Here is a 15,909-nt window from a genome sequence, read left to right on the forward strand (position 1 = left end):
TTTTTTAGAGAAGTTGTCGAGGAGATGAGAAGGAAAACACCACCAATGCCTTGGCCTCTTGGCACACGGAAGCAAGCCTATTGATCATCCCACAGCCGAAACGCTGCGCACTATGAAAGGAAGCTGTCCGACCCAAGATAACGTATGTAAGGACGAGTGAAACTATGCTGTCGTCACATCGAGATTTTGGTCAGTGACGTGAGCGACCCAAAAAAAGAGATCCTGCCGCAGGGCTGATCTATGACATTGTCCCTGGGCGAGGCACGCACCAACGTAAGGCGTCCGGTATCTATCCGAGCACGACAGCAGTGGCTATAAGACCCAGTCTGTTAGAGATGGTCGCCCATCGGGGTGATTGGACTGTTTTGCAAGTTGGGATGAGTACGGACGGCCATCGTGGCATTTCCCGATTCAGTCCTGGGGAGATTTGTAATTCTATAGCAGTGCATACTTCCTACTTGGGTTCGGTGCAGGCTTGCACCGTGCAATTCCGGGAAAACAAAGGTTTCGGTCACCTCGGCTGGTTGGGAGTGTTGGCCTATTAGTCCGGGCCTTCCGATCCGCTCACAGCGGCCAAGATGGTTTTGTTAACCATGCCATCATTCAATACATGACAAGGTCAACTGCCTTTTTTATCAGCAAACTCAAATCATAATCAGACCTGCAGGACCTGATCTAGTCATGGGTAAGAATGTTGCGGGCCAACAATACACGGGCTTGACGGGTCCAATAGATTAGTCCTGCAAGCCCTGCATGGCCCCCGAACGTTTTTGGTGTCGTCTTATCAAAGTTCGAGTGAGACAGTGTTAAAAAGTTTCACGCGGGAAAACAAACAGCCCGGAGCTCCGCAAAGATTAGCTGGTCTGGCTGGGATTAGGTTGCTTTCTGACCACATAGCAACATCAATTCGCTTTTTTTTCTTCCCCTTCTTCTCGTTTGGAGCCGATAGAGGAAAACCCATGGTCTTCATCGGCACAAACAATGGGCAAGATAACGACGTCATCTATCCAAGTGTTCGAATAAACCAAGATAATCATGTTATGGTAACAAGTTGATTGTACAACGGTTCGACACAAGCTGATAACTATTTTGCCTGTCAACACGCAGAAAAAGGGGGCAAATATCCGAACTGACCCTAATTAGTGGTACCCATTAGTAACCACAGGCATATGGTCCGACTCTTCTCTTATGCGCCTGTACAACTCTTGTGCCTCGCGCTCCCGTCGACTAACATATGCAACCTCTTCCCTTAGCGCCTCCAACCGGCGCGTAATCGTGATCTCCTCGGAAACTGCCAACGTCTTGAATGCGCTTAGGGCATCATTGGCCTTGCTAAGTGCTTCAGATGCCTCTCCAATCTTCTTCCTGAGCATCTCGGCACGTTGTTTGTAGCCGCCATGATGCAAGTTGAGCTTCTTTTCGAGTTTGTTGCCCTTTTCAGCAGACGATACGATGGATTGTTGAACTTCCTGTGCATGCGATGCTGTGTTAGTAAATGTGACAAAGATTGTAAAACAACTGTAAATGAACAAACTCAGACGTACCTCTAGAGCAGCTCGCATAATAGCCACTTGCTCTTCCTCCTCGTCATCGTCGTAGCAAGCAAGCCCAAGCAAGAGTGAATTGCTCTTTTCCCTGTCCCAGGCCTTCTGGACGTCTTCTGGCTTGGGTGCGCTACCTGCTTCCACCAGGACCTGCAGACGAGCTTCGGCCAGCGCCGCATCGTCCACTTGTTCCACTTGAACTTTTGACGATCGGGCCGGCTTCACACCTGCAGCAGGGAACTTAATTGCGTCGTTCGCCATCAGCATGGCTGCTTCTCGAGCAACCATGCTCTGGCTGGGATCGGGTATTGAGTCTGCATGTTTCAAAAAGAGGTCGATATCCACAACAGCTGGCCGGGGCAGGTCTCGCTGCATAACCTGTGTTCGCCGCCTGCGTTCTAGTGCCTCTTGAGCTTCCCTGATCTCGCGTTCTCTTCGATCCCGTTCAGATGCGTCCTCCTCGAGAGCCTCTGCCGCGTCTACCTCCATTTGATCCTCAGGTAACTCAAGGTCCCACTCGGTTTCCTTGGGTTTTGGTAAAGCAGCAAGACCCTTGAGTAGCTGTTGCCTTGATGCAACCTCGTCACCCACAGAATTCAGAGAGAACCCGTCTCGGGGCGTTCGTAATGGGGTCTGTCCTGGCGCCCTTGGTGTTGCCCCCGGGCCCCCTGGCGTCATTCCCATCCCGTTGGCCCCGGACCTCATCGGCGTGGCCAACGGATTCGGTGTTGACATTACCTGCTTCCGTGGCGCAACGCCGTCGAATCCCGTCGAAGCCACACCCTCGTGAAGCGGCGTGTTCTCGCCGCCCAGTAGCGAAGACTGCGTCTCTTGCAACGCACGAATGTTCCTGATCTCGTTGGCGATGTGATCCTCCTGCTCAGGGGCGCGGGGCGTTCGAATTGGTGCACCCGTGTTTAGTGACGAGTAAGAGCCAACCAAGCCACGGGTGGCATCATTTTCGCTTTCCCTGGCCATCTGTCCTGCCCGCTCACCAATCATTCCCATCTTGACAATATCCTCCAGCTCTCCCTCTCCAACCTGTGGCTCTGGGAGCACCAAGGCCCGACGCTTGCTACTCTGCTCAGCCTCGCGCATCTTTTGCATACGGCCAGCTTTGAGCGCTTCTTGTAGAGATGCAGACTGTGACCCTTCCTTGTCGTTCTTCCTCCTCTTCCGATCCGCGTCCTCGTCCTGGTCGCCCTTGCGTTTGGTGGCAAGTTGGACCTTTTTGGGATCGAAAGCGGCGCGTTCGCGCTCGTTCCGGGCAAGCTCTTCTGATGTGTCGTAGAAACCAGGTGCGGGCTTCTGTTCGAAAGGAATGTCGGCGTTGTAGTCCATCTGGCCCGGTTTCCTGGTTGTGACCTTGACGTTAATACCAGCCGTCTTGAGCTCACGCCTCTTCTGCAGCGCAGCCAGCCGGCGTGACTCTTCCTGTTGGCGTTCCCGAGCCTTCCTCTTGGCTTTCTTTCCTTGAGTGTTTGCCAAACGGGCGCGCGCTTCGCTCAGCATTTCTTTCTCGTCCTCGTCGAGGTCGACTGTGTCGGCCTTGGCTGGCTTGGTCTCTGGGTCCGGGTCGATCTCTCCAGGGCGCAGACGACGGACAGAATCGGCAGTCGGTGCGCTAGCCTCACCAGTCCCGGTGAGGCCCAGTGCTGCCGCGGCCTCCTTCTGCTCGGCCTCGTCGAGAAGCTTCTGGTAGCGCTCAAGGCACTGGTTCGCCGTGCGGCCCACGATGGGGGCGATCGTGCGCCATTGGGTCGGCATCAATTTAGCCAGGTGCAGCAGTTTTTCGTCCTCATCCTTGCTCCACTCGATCTTGCGGATGCTCGGGTCCAGCCACTCGTTCCATCGCGCCTTGCACTGCTTTGGCGTCTTGCGCGCCAGCAGTGACGAGACGCGTGCCCATTGATTCAAACCATATTTGGAGACGGATGCCTTGAGTATCTCGTCCTCGATGTTGGTCCAAACCCCTCCTTTGACGACAGGCATGATGGCGGCTGGCTCGGCGGGCACCGAGGTGGGTGGTTTGTGATGGCGTTGCTGTCGGGAGTAGAAACGCGATTGCAAACCAGATGAAATTCACGCCCTAAAAGATGTATGTTTGCAAGGGTTCCAATTATCGAAGTTTACGAGTTGGAGATGAGCGGCGACTGGTAAAAAGATCCAATAAAATGTGGCCATGCCATTGGTGTACGGACCTGTAAAGTGGGGACAAACGTCACCCCTGCTGCAGGGAAGTTGAAGGCACCAAAGGGACTGCGGGCTTTCTGGTTGCTCAATTGAGCTCCAAGCTACAGGAAAGTAATCGCATTGTACCTGCAGCTACGAAACTTGCTTCAAATTCAGACCGATTTACCTGCGTAGACTAAGAGCTGGGTATCAGAACGACCAAGTCTATTCGTCTGTGGAAACTTGTCCTTTGCATCAAGTTTAGTCTTTTCCGTTTCTTGTCAGCGGGCTTTATTGCCCTCAACTTAACATTTTCTACAGCATACAAATGATCAGGTAGCGCTCACCAACAGCATGGCGACCAACGGCGAAACGCCCAAAAGGGAATTGACTCCAGCAGCAGCGACAAGCACAGCGCCAGCAGCCACCAGATCGACCTCGCCCAGAGCCGGCACACCTCCCGCATCTTCCCTTCCCCAGAAGCGCGTCCTGATGGAGGACGACCACGCGCCCGCCGTCCGGTCCCCGCTCAACCCAGACGCGAGGTCCGCCCCGGCCAGGGCGCAGTCTCAAGCCCGCGATGAGCAGCAACCATCCGGCGTTGCTGCGCGCGAGAAGCGCACCAAGAAGGAGTCTTTGAAGAAACGCGAGAGCAAGGGTGTTGTTGGGGGTGCGGGTGGTTCCGCGACGGTCGAGAGCTCGAGGGCTACGCCTGATCCTAGGCAAAAGGATCAGAGCCCCATTGACCCAAACAAAGCCGCTCCAGCGCGATATCCCCAGCTGCTCCCCGCCATGAGGAGTAGCGACTTTGAGGCTCCTCGCGCGCCAACTTTTACAAGTCACCATGAGGTTACAGGGCCTGACGGCGAGACTATCGAGTTTGGTGAGACGACAGAGCAGTGAGTTTATGTCCTACCACCCGTCCAGGGTTTGTCAAACAAGCCAAATGCAAATATTAAGAGCATACAGCTGACTGTTATCTCGTTGCCAATGTAGATCAGTGAACAGAAAAGGTTATGTCTACAACTACTGCATAGCTGATCCAGCGTTTCCCTCCATGGTCTACTACCGTCATACCGACCAGCTCCCATACACCGCCCATCTCAGCGTAGAAGACGCGGCACAACAAATGTACTTCGACCGATCCGCCATGCACGTTACTGGTGAGCTGGGCTTCCGCATGGCGCGAGCGAATGTAGGAGTGCGTGAGGGCCGCTGGTATTGGGAATGCAAGGTGACGCGCGGTGTAATAAACCCCGAACGAAGCAAACAAAAATCCGCAGAAAACGATGCTGAAGGGGAGGTGAACGAGGCAAAGTCACACGGTCACGTGCGAATGGGTTGGGCGCGCAGGGAGGCATCGCGGGATGCGCCGGTCGGTCTGGACGCATACAGCTATGCGATACGTGACGTTGGCGGTCAGAAGGTGCACATGTCACGGCCAAAGGACTTCTTCCCGCCCGGAGAGGACGTGCGGGAAGGCGACGTAATAGGCCTGGAGATATGCCTTCCATCGGAGCAGCTGCATCGCAAGGTTGTTCAGGGCCACTACAACCCCGCCGTCGATCTTCTAGACGAGGAGACACCGGACCTCCACGCTGCCGCCGAAGCGTCCAACATTGTGCGGGAGCGGGTGGTAATACGGGGCAAGACGAATCTTTTCTCGGAAGTTTTCGACTACCATCCGATCAAGGAGTTGGAAGACCTCATGAATCCGTCGCCAATGGCTGCAGCCGGCGCCGGGCACGGCCACTTGTCAGAAAGGCCAAACCCAAACCACCGTGTCCCGTGCCTACGGACACTGCCTAAATCATACATCAAAATCTACAAAAACGGTGTTCTCATGGGCACTCCATTCGAGGACCTACTGAGCTTCTTGCCCCCTGCTTCGACACCGAATGCAAAACTACAAGACGGCGCCAAGGAGGGTTTCGACGACGGTACAGTGGGCTACTACCCAGCAGTGAGCGTGTTCCGTGGAGGGGCGGCCGAGGTAAATTTCGGCCCCGATTTCTGGTACCCGCCGCCGGGCTATGGGAGCTCAACATCTGCGACGGCGACAAACGGCGACGTGGAGATGACGGATGCAGACGCTGCCGCCGTCCCCAACACAAGTACTGGACCATCGGCCCCGCCAACCGTGAAGCCTATGTTCGAGAGATACAACGAGCAGATAGCCGAGGACATCGTTTACGACATCATAGATGAGGTGCATTTCTGGGTGCAAGACGGCCGCAAGGCGGACGGGAATATCGATGGGGTTGATGCAGCAGATCGGATGCAAGAGGACTGAGCAACTTGGATTCTGAATATCAGGAAGGCCGGTTGTATGCTCTAGACTCTAGCCCCAAGTCCTACATATCGATAGAGAGTTGGCTAGGTCATGGGCCAGTGTCTACGCATACACGGTCGCCCAGCCTCTTCTTTGAGCATTTTGGCTCGGGTTTTCGGATCTATGAGGGTAATTTGGCGTAAAAGGGATACCCCGCGGCTCAGCAGCTGCGCTTTACGAGACATGAAATGACCGTTGACAATCTGGAAGACGTACTCGAGCTCCAAACTTATCACCTGCCGTAGGAATCCTCACAGTGAACAAAAGCAATTGCTGCTTGATGCATAAACTAAACTAAAGTACGATTGGGGTCATAAACGGGTATTAAACATCATTATCGCCGTAATATCCATGTTGCCATCTGACGCATTAATTTTCGCAGTCGGGTCCGACCAGAAGAGTGTCTACATTTGTCAAGTCCTGCTCAAGAATTGACTCGCGTCAACGAGTATGTCATCTGAACTGCATATTTCATCTGACCTCTCACTTGCTACCGCTACCCTGGCCTACAGGTGGTGGCGGCAGCTTGGACGATGAGGCGGATCCCGAAGCTTCACCTGCCGGTGGAGCGGGGAGTAGAGGGTCATCAGGCAGCTCCTCGATCCGGTCACCTGCCTCGGTCGTCCGTTCTCCTTCGAGGCGAACCTCACGGCCACGTTTGTGGCAGTACCAAAGTACGAAAAGCAGCACTAAGGAATTATTTTGCGGTTAGCCAGATAGCTCACTCTTAACGCAGAACATGAAAGATCCTGCGTGCAAGACTTACAAAATATGGCTATACTCCAAATCACGTTGGTGCCAATAAAGGCGGGCCAACGCAGCTTGAGCGCATTCACAATGGCTTTGAGCATGCTCAAGATAGCGCCCGGCTTAGTTATGAGCTCCTGAAGGTTGCCTGGCTTGATCAGTTTTATGGCCGTCTCCTTGATCCCGCCCTTGGAGTTGTCCGTGTGCTCCATGCCCTGCGACTTGGCCGCCGCGGCGAGGAGCTCCGGCGCCAGGCTGCCGGAAATCTTATCGGGCATCTGCTGCACCAGCTTCTTGAGGCTGGCCGGCAGCTTCTCGTAGTTCTTTGCCAGGTGGCCGTCCGGGTCCTCGAGAAGCGTCTTGAGGTCGTTGGCGGCCGTCGGCACACCATTCACCAGGTCCTTCAGCACCTGCGTGAAGTCATTGACGAGCTCGGTCGACTCCTTGGACAGCGAGAAGACGCGGTTGTTTTGTGCGGAGAGGTTCAGGTCGTCGAGGACGCGGGTCAGGTCGTCCTTTTCCCGCTCGGCGTCTTCTTCCGAGACGGGGGCCTTGGGGTTCGGCTTGACGTCGGGCTGCTTCTTGCCCGGGCGACGAACTAGCACCGAGATGCGGCGGCCGATGCGATTCGCAAACTTGCCATCGCCGTCCTTTGGTTTGTCCGCGACAGCAGACGCCGCAGCTTCCTCTCCCGCCTTTTCTTTACCCTTGCCCTTGTTCGCAACCATGAAGGATTCGGCATCGCTGTCCCAACCAATCTCAGGCGTCTTTATGCGTGGAGGCAAGGGCGGCCTGGGGCCCTCGTCGTCGTCGCCATTCTGCGCATCCCTAAGGGTGATGAGCGATGAGTCCTGGGTTGTCAGGAGCCTAAAGAACCTCTCGTCCTCGTCCTGGAGGAGCGGCGACCTGGGCTCTGTTGTTGTCGTCGCCGACGCGCTGGGCTCGACGATTTGTGGGATGTTGCTGGTGCTGGCTGGAGTGCCTGTGGCCTCTTGACTCAGGCGTTTCTGCTCTGCCTCCTGCTTTTGTGCTTGATGCTTCTTGAACTTTCTGTAAGTGAAATATTCAAGCATCGTTGTGGTCTTTAGCGGCCCTACTGGCTGCCAAGTTGTGTCGGTTTGAGATTATTTGCTGTTTAGTTTGATCTGCACGCAGCACAATCAGAGAGTGCGTCCCGCTCGTGTCGGTTGATTTGTGAGAAACCTCTCCTTGCGGGGGAGGGAGCTAGCTCAGTAGAATAGTGGCTTGTCTCGGTTTTTAAGATGCGGTCTAGACCAGTAGACCAAATGCGACCGTGAGGAGGCAGCTCAATAGTCGATTGATTTTTCGCGAACTACTCCTTTAGAGCCCTCCGTTAGTGCACAGAGGAGGCCTTGCATAATACTACTCCAATGGCGGTTCGAGACACTGGGACCCTTGTGACGCATCCCTAAGCTGCCTTGATTTGGTACCAAGCTCTCAACTCCAACATGGATTTGTCCACGCGGAATTTGGCCACCTCCCACTGACATCATGAATCGTCACATGCGATGAACCAGGGGTCTTTAAGTGTGGCTCGCACACACAACAGACGTGCCAAGCCGCTTATTAGACCAGGATCCGTCAACTGCCGAGAGCTTCAGCCTCAGTGGAGGCTTAAGCTATCGTTACCTACCCTGCATAGAATCATGAAGAAAAAGTTCATCTTTAATTAATGACCGACCTTACCTACCTTTAGCTACCTACCACCTAGCTATATCTACCTAAGGATGGAACACCGAGTCTTATTTATATATTCATGGCTAGAGTGCCTGATATCATATTGTAGTATTCTAAAAACAGCATAATTGCATTGGTAGGCATGAATCGTTGCCGACAACCGAAGTTCAACGTCGTGCATGTCCGCTCGATTAAAAAAAAGAAAAAAAAGGGAAAAAACATGAGACTGACTCGCCCAGAAAAGGCTGATTCCAGGCCTCCAGGATTATTCTCCAAGCTTCAAAGATGATTATTTTTGGCCCAAGAGCAGCTTCGACGGAATACTGACAGTCATGGATTGTCAGTCAAGTCTGCATTGAGTTGCATTTCTTGCAAGTCTGTATCACTTATTGACAACAGCTGGAAAACTTGAAAAGGGGGAGCCTTGCTCTGTATTAAAAGCAACAGAAGGCATGATGGCTCATTCTTCCTCATCATCCAGTTCGGCCTCGGCCATGGCAGAACTAACTATCTCACTAGGCCTGCCCCGGCCAATTTGCCTCGCTCTTTGATAAGCAGCCGTCGCCGTGATGGCCCTCTCCCCCACAAAAAAGTTCCCCTCCCATCGCGTTTGGCACTTTGGGCACTGCTTGTCTCTTCGCGCCCTCCAAAAAGCTTCCTGGCAGATGTCATGCAGCCTGACGGCGCACTCGAGATTTGAACATCGCTGACCGACAGTGACGACATCCTTGCAGGCCTCGCAGTGTTTGATTCGTTGCCACTCTCCCTGTTCGGCATCGGGATCGTTGTAGGACTCTACCATCCATGACCATAGCTCCAGCAGCGCGCGCGGCGCCAGGCTGTAGAAGCCAGCTGCGCTCTTCTCCAGCCAGCCCTCTTCCGTCAGTGACGCCATCAGCGCATCGACCTCGCTGTGCTTGAGGCCTTTGTCTGTCGCCGATTGCGAAGCGCCAGAGTCGCCATTGACCCCTAGACTTTCTCTGTTCCTGGTTGGTCTTGAGAGCTTCCGTGCCTGGTCTGCCGTGATGCACATAAGCTCTATCCTTGGCTTGTTGTACGTATCAAAGATGGCGTCCAATAACCTCTTGATGAACGACATCTCATCAGCTGTGTGTGTTGTCGCAAGCTGAGTTGATAAGTCGCTGTTGATGTTGATGAATGCCCAGACTTCCTCCTTTGTGGTCTGGTGTCTGTGCTTTTTGATGTCGTAGTCTAGAGGTGATATTGCTTCGCGGATCATGCTCAAAACGGCCTCTAAATCCTCAATTTCGATCTCATCCATGTTTATGCCAGCTGCCCCGACGCTTTTCTCGGCGTTGTGGAGAGAAGACAATATTGGCTGCGCCTCTTCCAGTGTCATACTGCCTCGAGCCATCATGGCTTGGAGAAACCCCCTGTGCAGGTTCGTCCAGTCAGCGGGCAAAGGAGGTTCCCAATCCATGTTGATTGAGGTTTAGAGTATACAAAAGGTGCTGACTGATTATGGATTAAAAATTACTAGAAAAAGTCGATGGAGAAAGCGACTGAATTACACAAAGCAAGACAATAACACCCTTCCCTCATTCGTTGAGGAATGGCTTCATTGAATTATTCTGACGCGTGCCGCAAACACGCGTGGAGTGAGGGGTGCCGACACGAGAGTGGATCGTCGTCAAACGTCATCACGTGATACAAAATGCATAAGGTATCTACCTAGGCACCTAGGTACCTACCTACCTACCTTACCTCCCAGGAAGGTGAATTTCCCCAACAGAGAGCAGAACCTCAGGACCCCCAGGATCCCTTGATATCATTCTCTTTTATCCGTCGATATCTTCAGTCAGGCCAGTCAGTTCATCATTGGCACGCACCATCAAAGCTGGTTGAATTTTCTTCCGGCGATCGTCTAGCCAGCCGGGTTGCTCCTTTGTCTTGAGTCCAATTTTGGCGACTTGAATGCTAAAAAAGCAACAATTTACTCTTGTTCAAGCCCATTCTCTTTTCAAGTTTTCCATAGTCATTTCCAAGGAATCTGAGCTCGAGCTGCAGTTTTTTTTTTTTTTCTCCTCGATCTAGAAACCCATTACCGCTACCAAAACTCTGATACCTACTGATGGGGCGTTGCCGCACCTCAAAGAATTCTTCTGTTTCGCATTGCCCTCAATTGTGCGATGGAAACAAAAACCTTGTTCCCTCGACCCGTCGACGGCGAATTATGCGAGATAAGGGGTACCTCCCGCAACACATCCATCCCTCAGCGGTAGAATCCGGCGGCTAGTACTCCGGATTAGGGCAATCCCCTGCTTTGCTTCCTTGTCCTTTTCTGGAAAAGTCTTCGGTCGGGTCAATCATGCGGTTCAAAGAGTATATTTCTTGGTTGAGAGTCGCATGACGCATGCGTAAAAGTTATTCCCAGATACTCCAGTGTCGAGAGCGTTACTGCTAATCTCTCCTCCACTATTTTTATACGAATCGATTGCCTTTCCACGTAGGGCCGAAGGCGGCTCTAACTGCTACATTACGATAGGGGGCACGTTGATCTCCCACCTCATCAAGTCCCGGAGACGCGGGACCTGATGTTGCAACAAGGTCAAACCCAGTAGGAGGAATCGTGGAGACACATGATAGAAGGGGTTTGTAATACTGATCTCCTGTCAGGGTTGCTACGCGCTACGACTTTTTGAGGCGAAGCATGTTAGTATAAGCGACACGCCAATATGGTTTTCGAGTCGGTCGTCCCCACTGCTGAAGATCATGCAAGCACTGCGCCAAGATGGCATCCGCCACTCCACGCTTCCCAGAGGGTCGGGCTATTATTACGGTACTACCCTGTTTGAATGTGCCCATGAGTTTTGATGGATAGTGCGTATGGGCACGTAATTACTCGAATTTACCCTGCACCTACTTATAATATGTTAGAAGCTGTCAAGTACTCCCCATAATTCTTTGCTCCATTTATCGCCCGAATACCAATTTCCAATTGGTACAAACCATCAAGGGCTGCCCCCGGGGGCACACTCAAACAGGGGTAGTACTGTACCATAGTAGATTCCCATTTCGTATCGTACTTGCGATCGCATTGAATCGCACTTTGGCAAGCTCTGTTGGGGGGTTCCATTCTGCTAACTGTATGTACAGTAACTAAGAATACCACGAGCGGTGGGGTCATGAAGCCGCCCTCGGCCACTTTTGAGGAATGGAACTAACTCCTCGCATCACATTTCTTTCCCACCTCCCCTCCCTCCGCCCACTCCCCTTCCCTTCAATGCTCCACAGCCACTCTCAGCTATTCACTGAAGCCGGTACCGCCCGAGCTTTTTGGGACGCTTCAAACCCAATCCATCGAGAGAAAGCATGATGTGATGCGCCTCAGCTGGACTGTGCGATGACCGTCCAATGTCCTCCAGAGGCGCTCGGCGCCGCCGCCGGCGTCCTCGTATACACCTTTATCTGCCTCTGCTGTAGTATAGGGATGTTCTTTCTGATGTGGGTACAGCATGAGCGGACGAGCTGTAAGTAGTACCATATTCTTGGGGGAAATAGCCTGTGCTTTCATGAAGAACGCGACGACGGGGAATGGACACTGACCTTGGCATATCACTCAAGACATTATCATCATGTCCGTCACGACTGCTGTTGCCAGCATCGCCTCCATAGCACAGCAGGTGCACACTATGATTAGTTGGCGAGACATAAAAATTGCACAGTTTATCCGAGAGGAAACAGAGACCGGAAACCCAGAGCTTTCGGTGACGGGCTCTGCCGAAGGCCTCGACCTAATATTATTCTATATCCGTAAGCATCGAAGCATCGATCTTGCCTTGCTTTTAAGTTAACAAGTGACTGACAATCAAACAAAGAATTCTTTTGCTATAATGCCGAAGCAATCTTGCTTCTTTGTTGGTAAGTCACTATCACGACATACTCAATGAAAGTGTAGTGGAGTTAACAGACTTGAACAGGGCGGCGGAGTTGACGCAGTCAGTCTTCAAAGTCAGCTGGACGAGGATGCAGCGGCGAAAAGGCTCTCTGGTGGCCAAGGCCAATGCCATGATACTCCCGGCAGTCCAGATAGTTCTCCTCCGGGCCGACACCGTCCAGCACCAGAAGGTGGTCTTTTACTTGGTCGCAAGCATCATTAGTGCGTTACTGTGTACCCAAACGCTTCCTCTTCTGTTAGGCACTTCAGCTTGTTGACACTTCTCTTGCAGTGGCGACAAGTCTCTCCCTCGGCGCGGTCTTACTGGCGATAATCCTGGTGAAATATGTACACACCAAGATCTCATCACAGGACTGGCGTGTCGGGTACGCAGGCCTGTCCAGCAACTCGTCAAAAGACGACCTCATCAAGCTGGACCCTATTGTGCAAAAACACAGCACATATGACCGCTGGCTCGTGGTCCGCTTCAGCATAGCATTCTTGGCTTCGGGGTGAGAAACTATATGCAGACCACCCCCAGAGTGTGAGCTGCCGTTTTTTATGCGCCGACTTTTGCTGACTTCTGACCGACACGCAGCGCATTCGAGTTTGTCACCATCATGTTCCAAACCAACTGGGCAGCCCGCATCGCCGTGAGCCACGAAAATGTGGAAGCAGACCTGAGTCCCGACAAGGCAAAGATCGACTTTTACCTCTTCATCCCCGGAGTCTCGGCCGGCCTCCTCCTGTTCGTCGTCTTTGGGACGACCAAGGTCTCGCGAGACTTTATGTGGGAGAACCTGGCGCCGCGTTGGCTCAAGAGGAAGAGGACCGAGCGCGCTGAGAGGCTGCCGTCCATGGTGATGCCACCCGGCCCTTTGCGGCTGCTGAGTCGGAGGTCAACCCGGAGAACGAGGGCGCAGACCGCGAGGGATCGACACTACGCAAATATGCCTCGGCTGCCGCCGATCGCGGCGGGTTCGGACATGGCCAACTTGTCGACGGATTTGGATAGGATCTATTCTCAAGGGAGGGACGAGAAAGAGTCGGTACACCTCAACAAGAACCGACGAAGCCTAACTTTATAACATATTTATCAGCTTGGCCGGTAGAGGAGCTGTGCTTCTGGCCATATATTATTTTGATCTGGTTCAGCGATTTAGGCGCTATGGCATATAATACGGTATTTTCGGGAAGGGAAAATGTGGGAAATGGTATTGTCTTGGTCATGTATGGTATCTTGGGCATGTATGGTACAAAAAGAGTTTGTATGGTATTTCATGTGGTATAATGCCTCGCGGCGCTCTCTACGTATTCTTGTAGAATCATTTCATTATTTCCATCGTCTGAATCGAATCCAATGCCCTTACTGTGGTGCCGGATGATGCCTTCCGGAGACAGGATCCTGACTGGAAATCCATATTAGTGGGCCGATAGTTGGCCTTGCGTCAAACTGTCCTGCTAGAGCCTGAACTCAATTCAGAATCTGTCAAGTGCCGATGAACCACCTGCGATGCGGCAATTTGACAGTTTGCGAGAAGGCATGGCAGCTTTGAAATCAAGCCATGGCATATTCTCAAGCTGGGCCAAGATTGAAGCTTCTTCAGCGTCAACAGGTCGAGCTGTGACAACAGCTACTTCTGCGTTTGGTACCGCCCATGGGGCACTCGCATCTGCAGCTGCAGTCGTGTTTAGGTTATGTTGGTCTCTGCAAACGGCCGATCCTAGTTGGCTTCACCGTCCGAAGTCCATTTTACGGTGACAAACATATTCCGTCCATAGACAATTGACTTTTTGCGAGGCACAAATGGTCTGTGAGAGTTCAATTGCGGTTCAATGTTAGTAACTACGCTTTTTGCCCACGTGTTGCTCCAGCGGTAGTCAAGATTTCGTGTCATGTGAGCGTTGCCACTGCTCGGTGTTGGTTACCAAGGCAGCTACTGGCCACAACCGCCCCTCTGTGTGATGGGCCCTGGGCATTTGATGCATTTTTGGAGAAACAAAGTCCGGGTGTCACTTTGACGGGGGTTGTCTTCAGTTCAAAAGGTGAAAAAGGCCGCTGTTTGGTTATCTTGGACTTACTCTTCCTCGATCTTCCCAGGCCACTTGACGTCCAGGGCGCCATGGCGCAGACCGCTGCGAGATGCGCGAGATAGGGCCTCGACCTGTTGCGTGTGCAGGCGGCCGATGAGACGCACTAGAGCCCGCGCCTCGTTGGAGGTTGGCTCGGCGAGGCGATATTGCTTGGTGAGCTCGTCCCGCTGGCGGTCGTAGTGGGCGTTGATGGTTTCTGTGCTGTGCCAGATGTGGCACCGTGAACACGTATCGTCCAGCGAGAGGTGAAGTTCCGAGCCTGGGGGAGCCTCAAAGGGTTCGGTGCAGCCCTGCTCACATCGGCGGGAGATGTGAACGAGCTTGTGGTCGCATCTTAGAGTGGTGATTGTACCCTCACACATGGCTCTTTTGGGTGGTTGGCTAAAACCAACAGGTTCATGTGTTGGACAATGATGGTGAGAACTGGGGTATCTTTAGGAATGGAGACGTGATGGTCTTTTGAGGAAGGAACGCTGAACAAGTGAATGAATGAATGGCCAGTCCTTAGTCGTGAAGTGAACACCAAGTGACCCCAGCCAGTGTGCTCGTCTATTCGTTACGTCGTAGCTCAAGTTCTCAAGACACAATCAAGACAGTCTTCGAATTAGTACTCTGGTATTTTGGAAAAAGAAACATAGGAGAAATTGGTAAGCAACCATGAATCAGATGACATTCATGGCGATGTATGTGTACCGCGACGACTGAGACAAAGATTTAAGAGACACGGTAAAGATTTTTCCTCTTGCTTTTTCCCTTCTTTCTTGTTCCTCTTGCTTGCTGCCCTGGCCCGCGCGATCCTTACCTTCAAACGTCATCCTTGACCCGAGCCTGGGGTCCAGAGTGGAGCTTTGTGGCAGTTGCTGGCGGTCAAGCCCTTGACCGTGATGGGGTTGGCTGCCAGGGGGCCATTGAATCGCAGTTTCCCTTTTCTGAATCATTTCCTCACTGGAGGAACATGTGTTCCTTGAATTGTGACAAACCCACCAGGCTGGGTGAGCCGCTTGCCGCCCAAGGGTCGTGTTTGCTTTTTATCAATAGAAAGCTTCGGTGAAACCACCAGTCCCGATAATAGTAGCAAGCCTTTATGTGCTAAGTAAAATATCCGAACATGGCTTGAGTTGCATTGTAATTGGCAAAACGGTCGCACGCTTAAGCGTGTTTATAAGACCATCCCGCACTACTTTAGGCCCCAGCGTAAGCCAGCCCGTGCCGGTCGCGGCTGCGGCTACTACGCGGACCCTGTACAACCCCCGCACACCGGGACCAGGTTTTCTGGCCGACTTACGGTATCTTCATAAATTGCACCTCACCGAGAGCATGCATAAATGCCCGGCCGATAAATCATTCTGGGGATACTGTGTCTGTTTTCTTTCATTTTCGAGGATGAAACATGCTTTTTTTTCTTATCAACATCGAAATCTTTA

The 15,909-nt window shown here is 52.6% G+C and overlaps 6 protein-coding genes across 6 annotated transcripts; 2 read left to right on the plus strand and 4 right to left on the minus strand.

The window, feature by feature from the left end:
* Positions 1–754: 754 nt before the first annotated feature.
* MGG_01426 (pre-mRNA-splicing factor CEF1) lies at positions 755–3,661 on the minus strand. The gene is made up of 2 exons (XM_003714327.1): positions 1,545–3,661; positions 755–1,469 (listed from the first exon to the last, which is right to left on the minus strand). Exons 1-2 carry the CDS (start codon positions 3,534–3,536, stop codon positions 1,140–1,142), a joined length of 2,322 nt encoding a protein of 773 aa, XP_003714375.1. The 5' UTR covers positions 3,537–3,661; the 3' UTR covers positions 755–1,139.
* Positions 3,662–3,846: 185 nt separating this feature from the next.
* MGG_01427 (SET1 complex component ash2) lies at positions 3,847–6,444 on the plus strand. Its single transcript, XM_003714328.1, has 2 exons — positions 3,847–4,615; positions 4,713–6,444. Exons 1-2 carry the CDS (start codon positions 4,071–4,073, stop codon positions 6,007–6,009), a joined length of 1,842 nt encoding a protein of 613 aa, XP_003714376.1. The 5' UTR covers positions 3,847–4,070; the 3' UTR covers positions 6,010–6,444.
* On the minus strand, positions 6,303–8,305 carry MGG_01428 (uncharacterized protein). Its single transcript, XM_003714329.1, has 2 exons — positions 6,815–8,305; positions 6,303–6,737 (listed from the first exon to the last, which is right to left on the minus strand). Exons 1-2 carry the CDS (start codon positions 7,866–7,868, stop codon positions 6,532–6,534), a joined length of 1,260 nt encoding a protein of 419 aa, XP_003714377.1. The 5' UTR covers positions 7,869–8,305; the 3' UTR covers positions 6,303–6,531.
* A 169-nt stretch (positions 8,306–8,474) lies between these two features.
* On the minus strand, positions 8,475–10,075 carry MGG_01429 (uncharacterized protein). The gene has a single exon (XM_003714330.1). The coding sequence runs from the start codon at positions 9,932–9,934 to the stop codon at positions 8,954–8,956; it is 981 nt and encodes a 326-aa protein (XP_003714378.1). The 5' UTR covers positions 9,935–10,075; the 3' UTR covers positions 8,475–8,953.
* A 1,215-nt stretch (positions 10,076–11,290) lies between these two features.
* MGG_01430 (uncharacterized protein) lies at positions 11,291–13,757 on the plus strand. The gene is made up of 6 exons (XM_003714331.1): positions 11,291–11,984; positions 12,079–12,267; positions 12,333–12,375; positions 12,435–12,613; positions 12,684–12,903; positions 12,990–13,757. Exons 1-6 carry the CDS (start codon positions 11,858–11,860, stop codon positions 13,477–13,479), a joined length of 1,248 nt encoding a protein of 415 aa, XP_003714379.1. The 5' UTR covers positions 11,291–11,857; the 3' UTR covers positions 13,480–13,757.
* Positions 13,582–15,230, minus strand: MGG_01431 (uncharacterized protein). Its single transcript, XM_003714332.1, has 2 exons — positions 14,474–15,230; positions 13,582–14,203 (listed from the first exon to the last, which is right to left on the minus strand). Exons 1-2 carry the CDS (start codon positions 14,845–14,847, stop codon positions 14,116–14,118), a joined length of 462 nt encoding a protein of 153 aa, XP_003714380.1. The 5' UTR covers positions 14,848–15,230; the 3' UTR covers positions 13,582–14,115.
* Positions 15,231–15,909: the final 679 nt, after the last annotated feature.

Source organism: Pyricularia oryzae, chromosome 2 (assembly GCF_000002495.2).
Source record: "Pyricularia oryzae 70-15 chromosome 2, whole genome shotgun sequence".
Taxonomy (NCBI): Eukaryota; Fungi; Ascomycota; class Sordariomycetes; order Magnaporthales; family Pyriculariaceae; genus Pyricularia; species Pyricularia oryzae.

Coding starts and splice junctions, on each gene's coding strand:
- MGG_01428 (XM_003714329.1), bottom strand. CDS start 7,868: ATGCTTGAATATTTCACTTACAGAAAGTTCAAGAAGCATCAAGCACAA. Junction 6,738..6,814: donor TTGGAGTATAGCCATATTTT/GTAAGTCTTGCA, acceptor ATAATTCCTTAG/TGCTGCTTTTCGTACTTTGG.
- MGG_01427 (XM_003714328.1), top strand. CDS start 4,071: ATGGCGACCAACGGCGAAACGCCCAAAAGGGAATTGACTCCAGCAGCA. Junction 4,616..4,712: donor TTTGGTGAGACGACAGAGCA/GTGAGTTTATGT, acceptor TTGCCAATGTAG/ATCAGTGAACAGAAAAGGTT.
- MGG_01430 (XM_003714331.1), top strand. CDS start 11,858: ATGACCGTCCAATGTCCTCCAGAGGCGCTCGGCGCCGCCGCCGGCGTC. Junction 12,376..12,434: donor GCAATCTTGCTTCTTTGTTG/GTAAGTCACTAT, acceptor AGACTTGAACAG/GGCGGCGGAGTTGACGCAGT. Junction 12,614..12,683: donor CTTGGTCGCAAGCATCATTA/GTGCGTTACTGT, acceptor CTTCTCTTGCAG/TGGCGACAAGTCTCTCCCTC.
- MGG_01431 (XM_003714332.1), bottom strand. CDS start 14,847: ATGTGTGAGGGTACAATCACCACTCTAAGATGCGACCACAAGCTCGTT. Junction 14,204..14,473: donor CCTGGGAAGATCGAGGAAGA/GTAAGTCCAAGA, acceptor GAACTCTCACAG/ACCATTTGTGCCTCGCAAAA.
- MGG_01429 (XM_003714330.1), bottom strand. CDS start 9,934: ATGGATTGGGAACCTCCTTTGCCCGCTGACTGGACGAACCTGCACAGG.
- MGG_01426 (XM_003714327.1), bottom strand. CDS start 3,536: ATGCCTGTCGTCAAAGGAGGGGTTTGGACCAACATCGAGGACGAGATA. Junction 1,470..1,544: donor TTATGCGAGCTGCTCTAGAG/GTACGTCTGAGT, acceptor TCGCATGCACAG/GAAGTTCAACAATCCATCGT.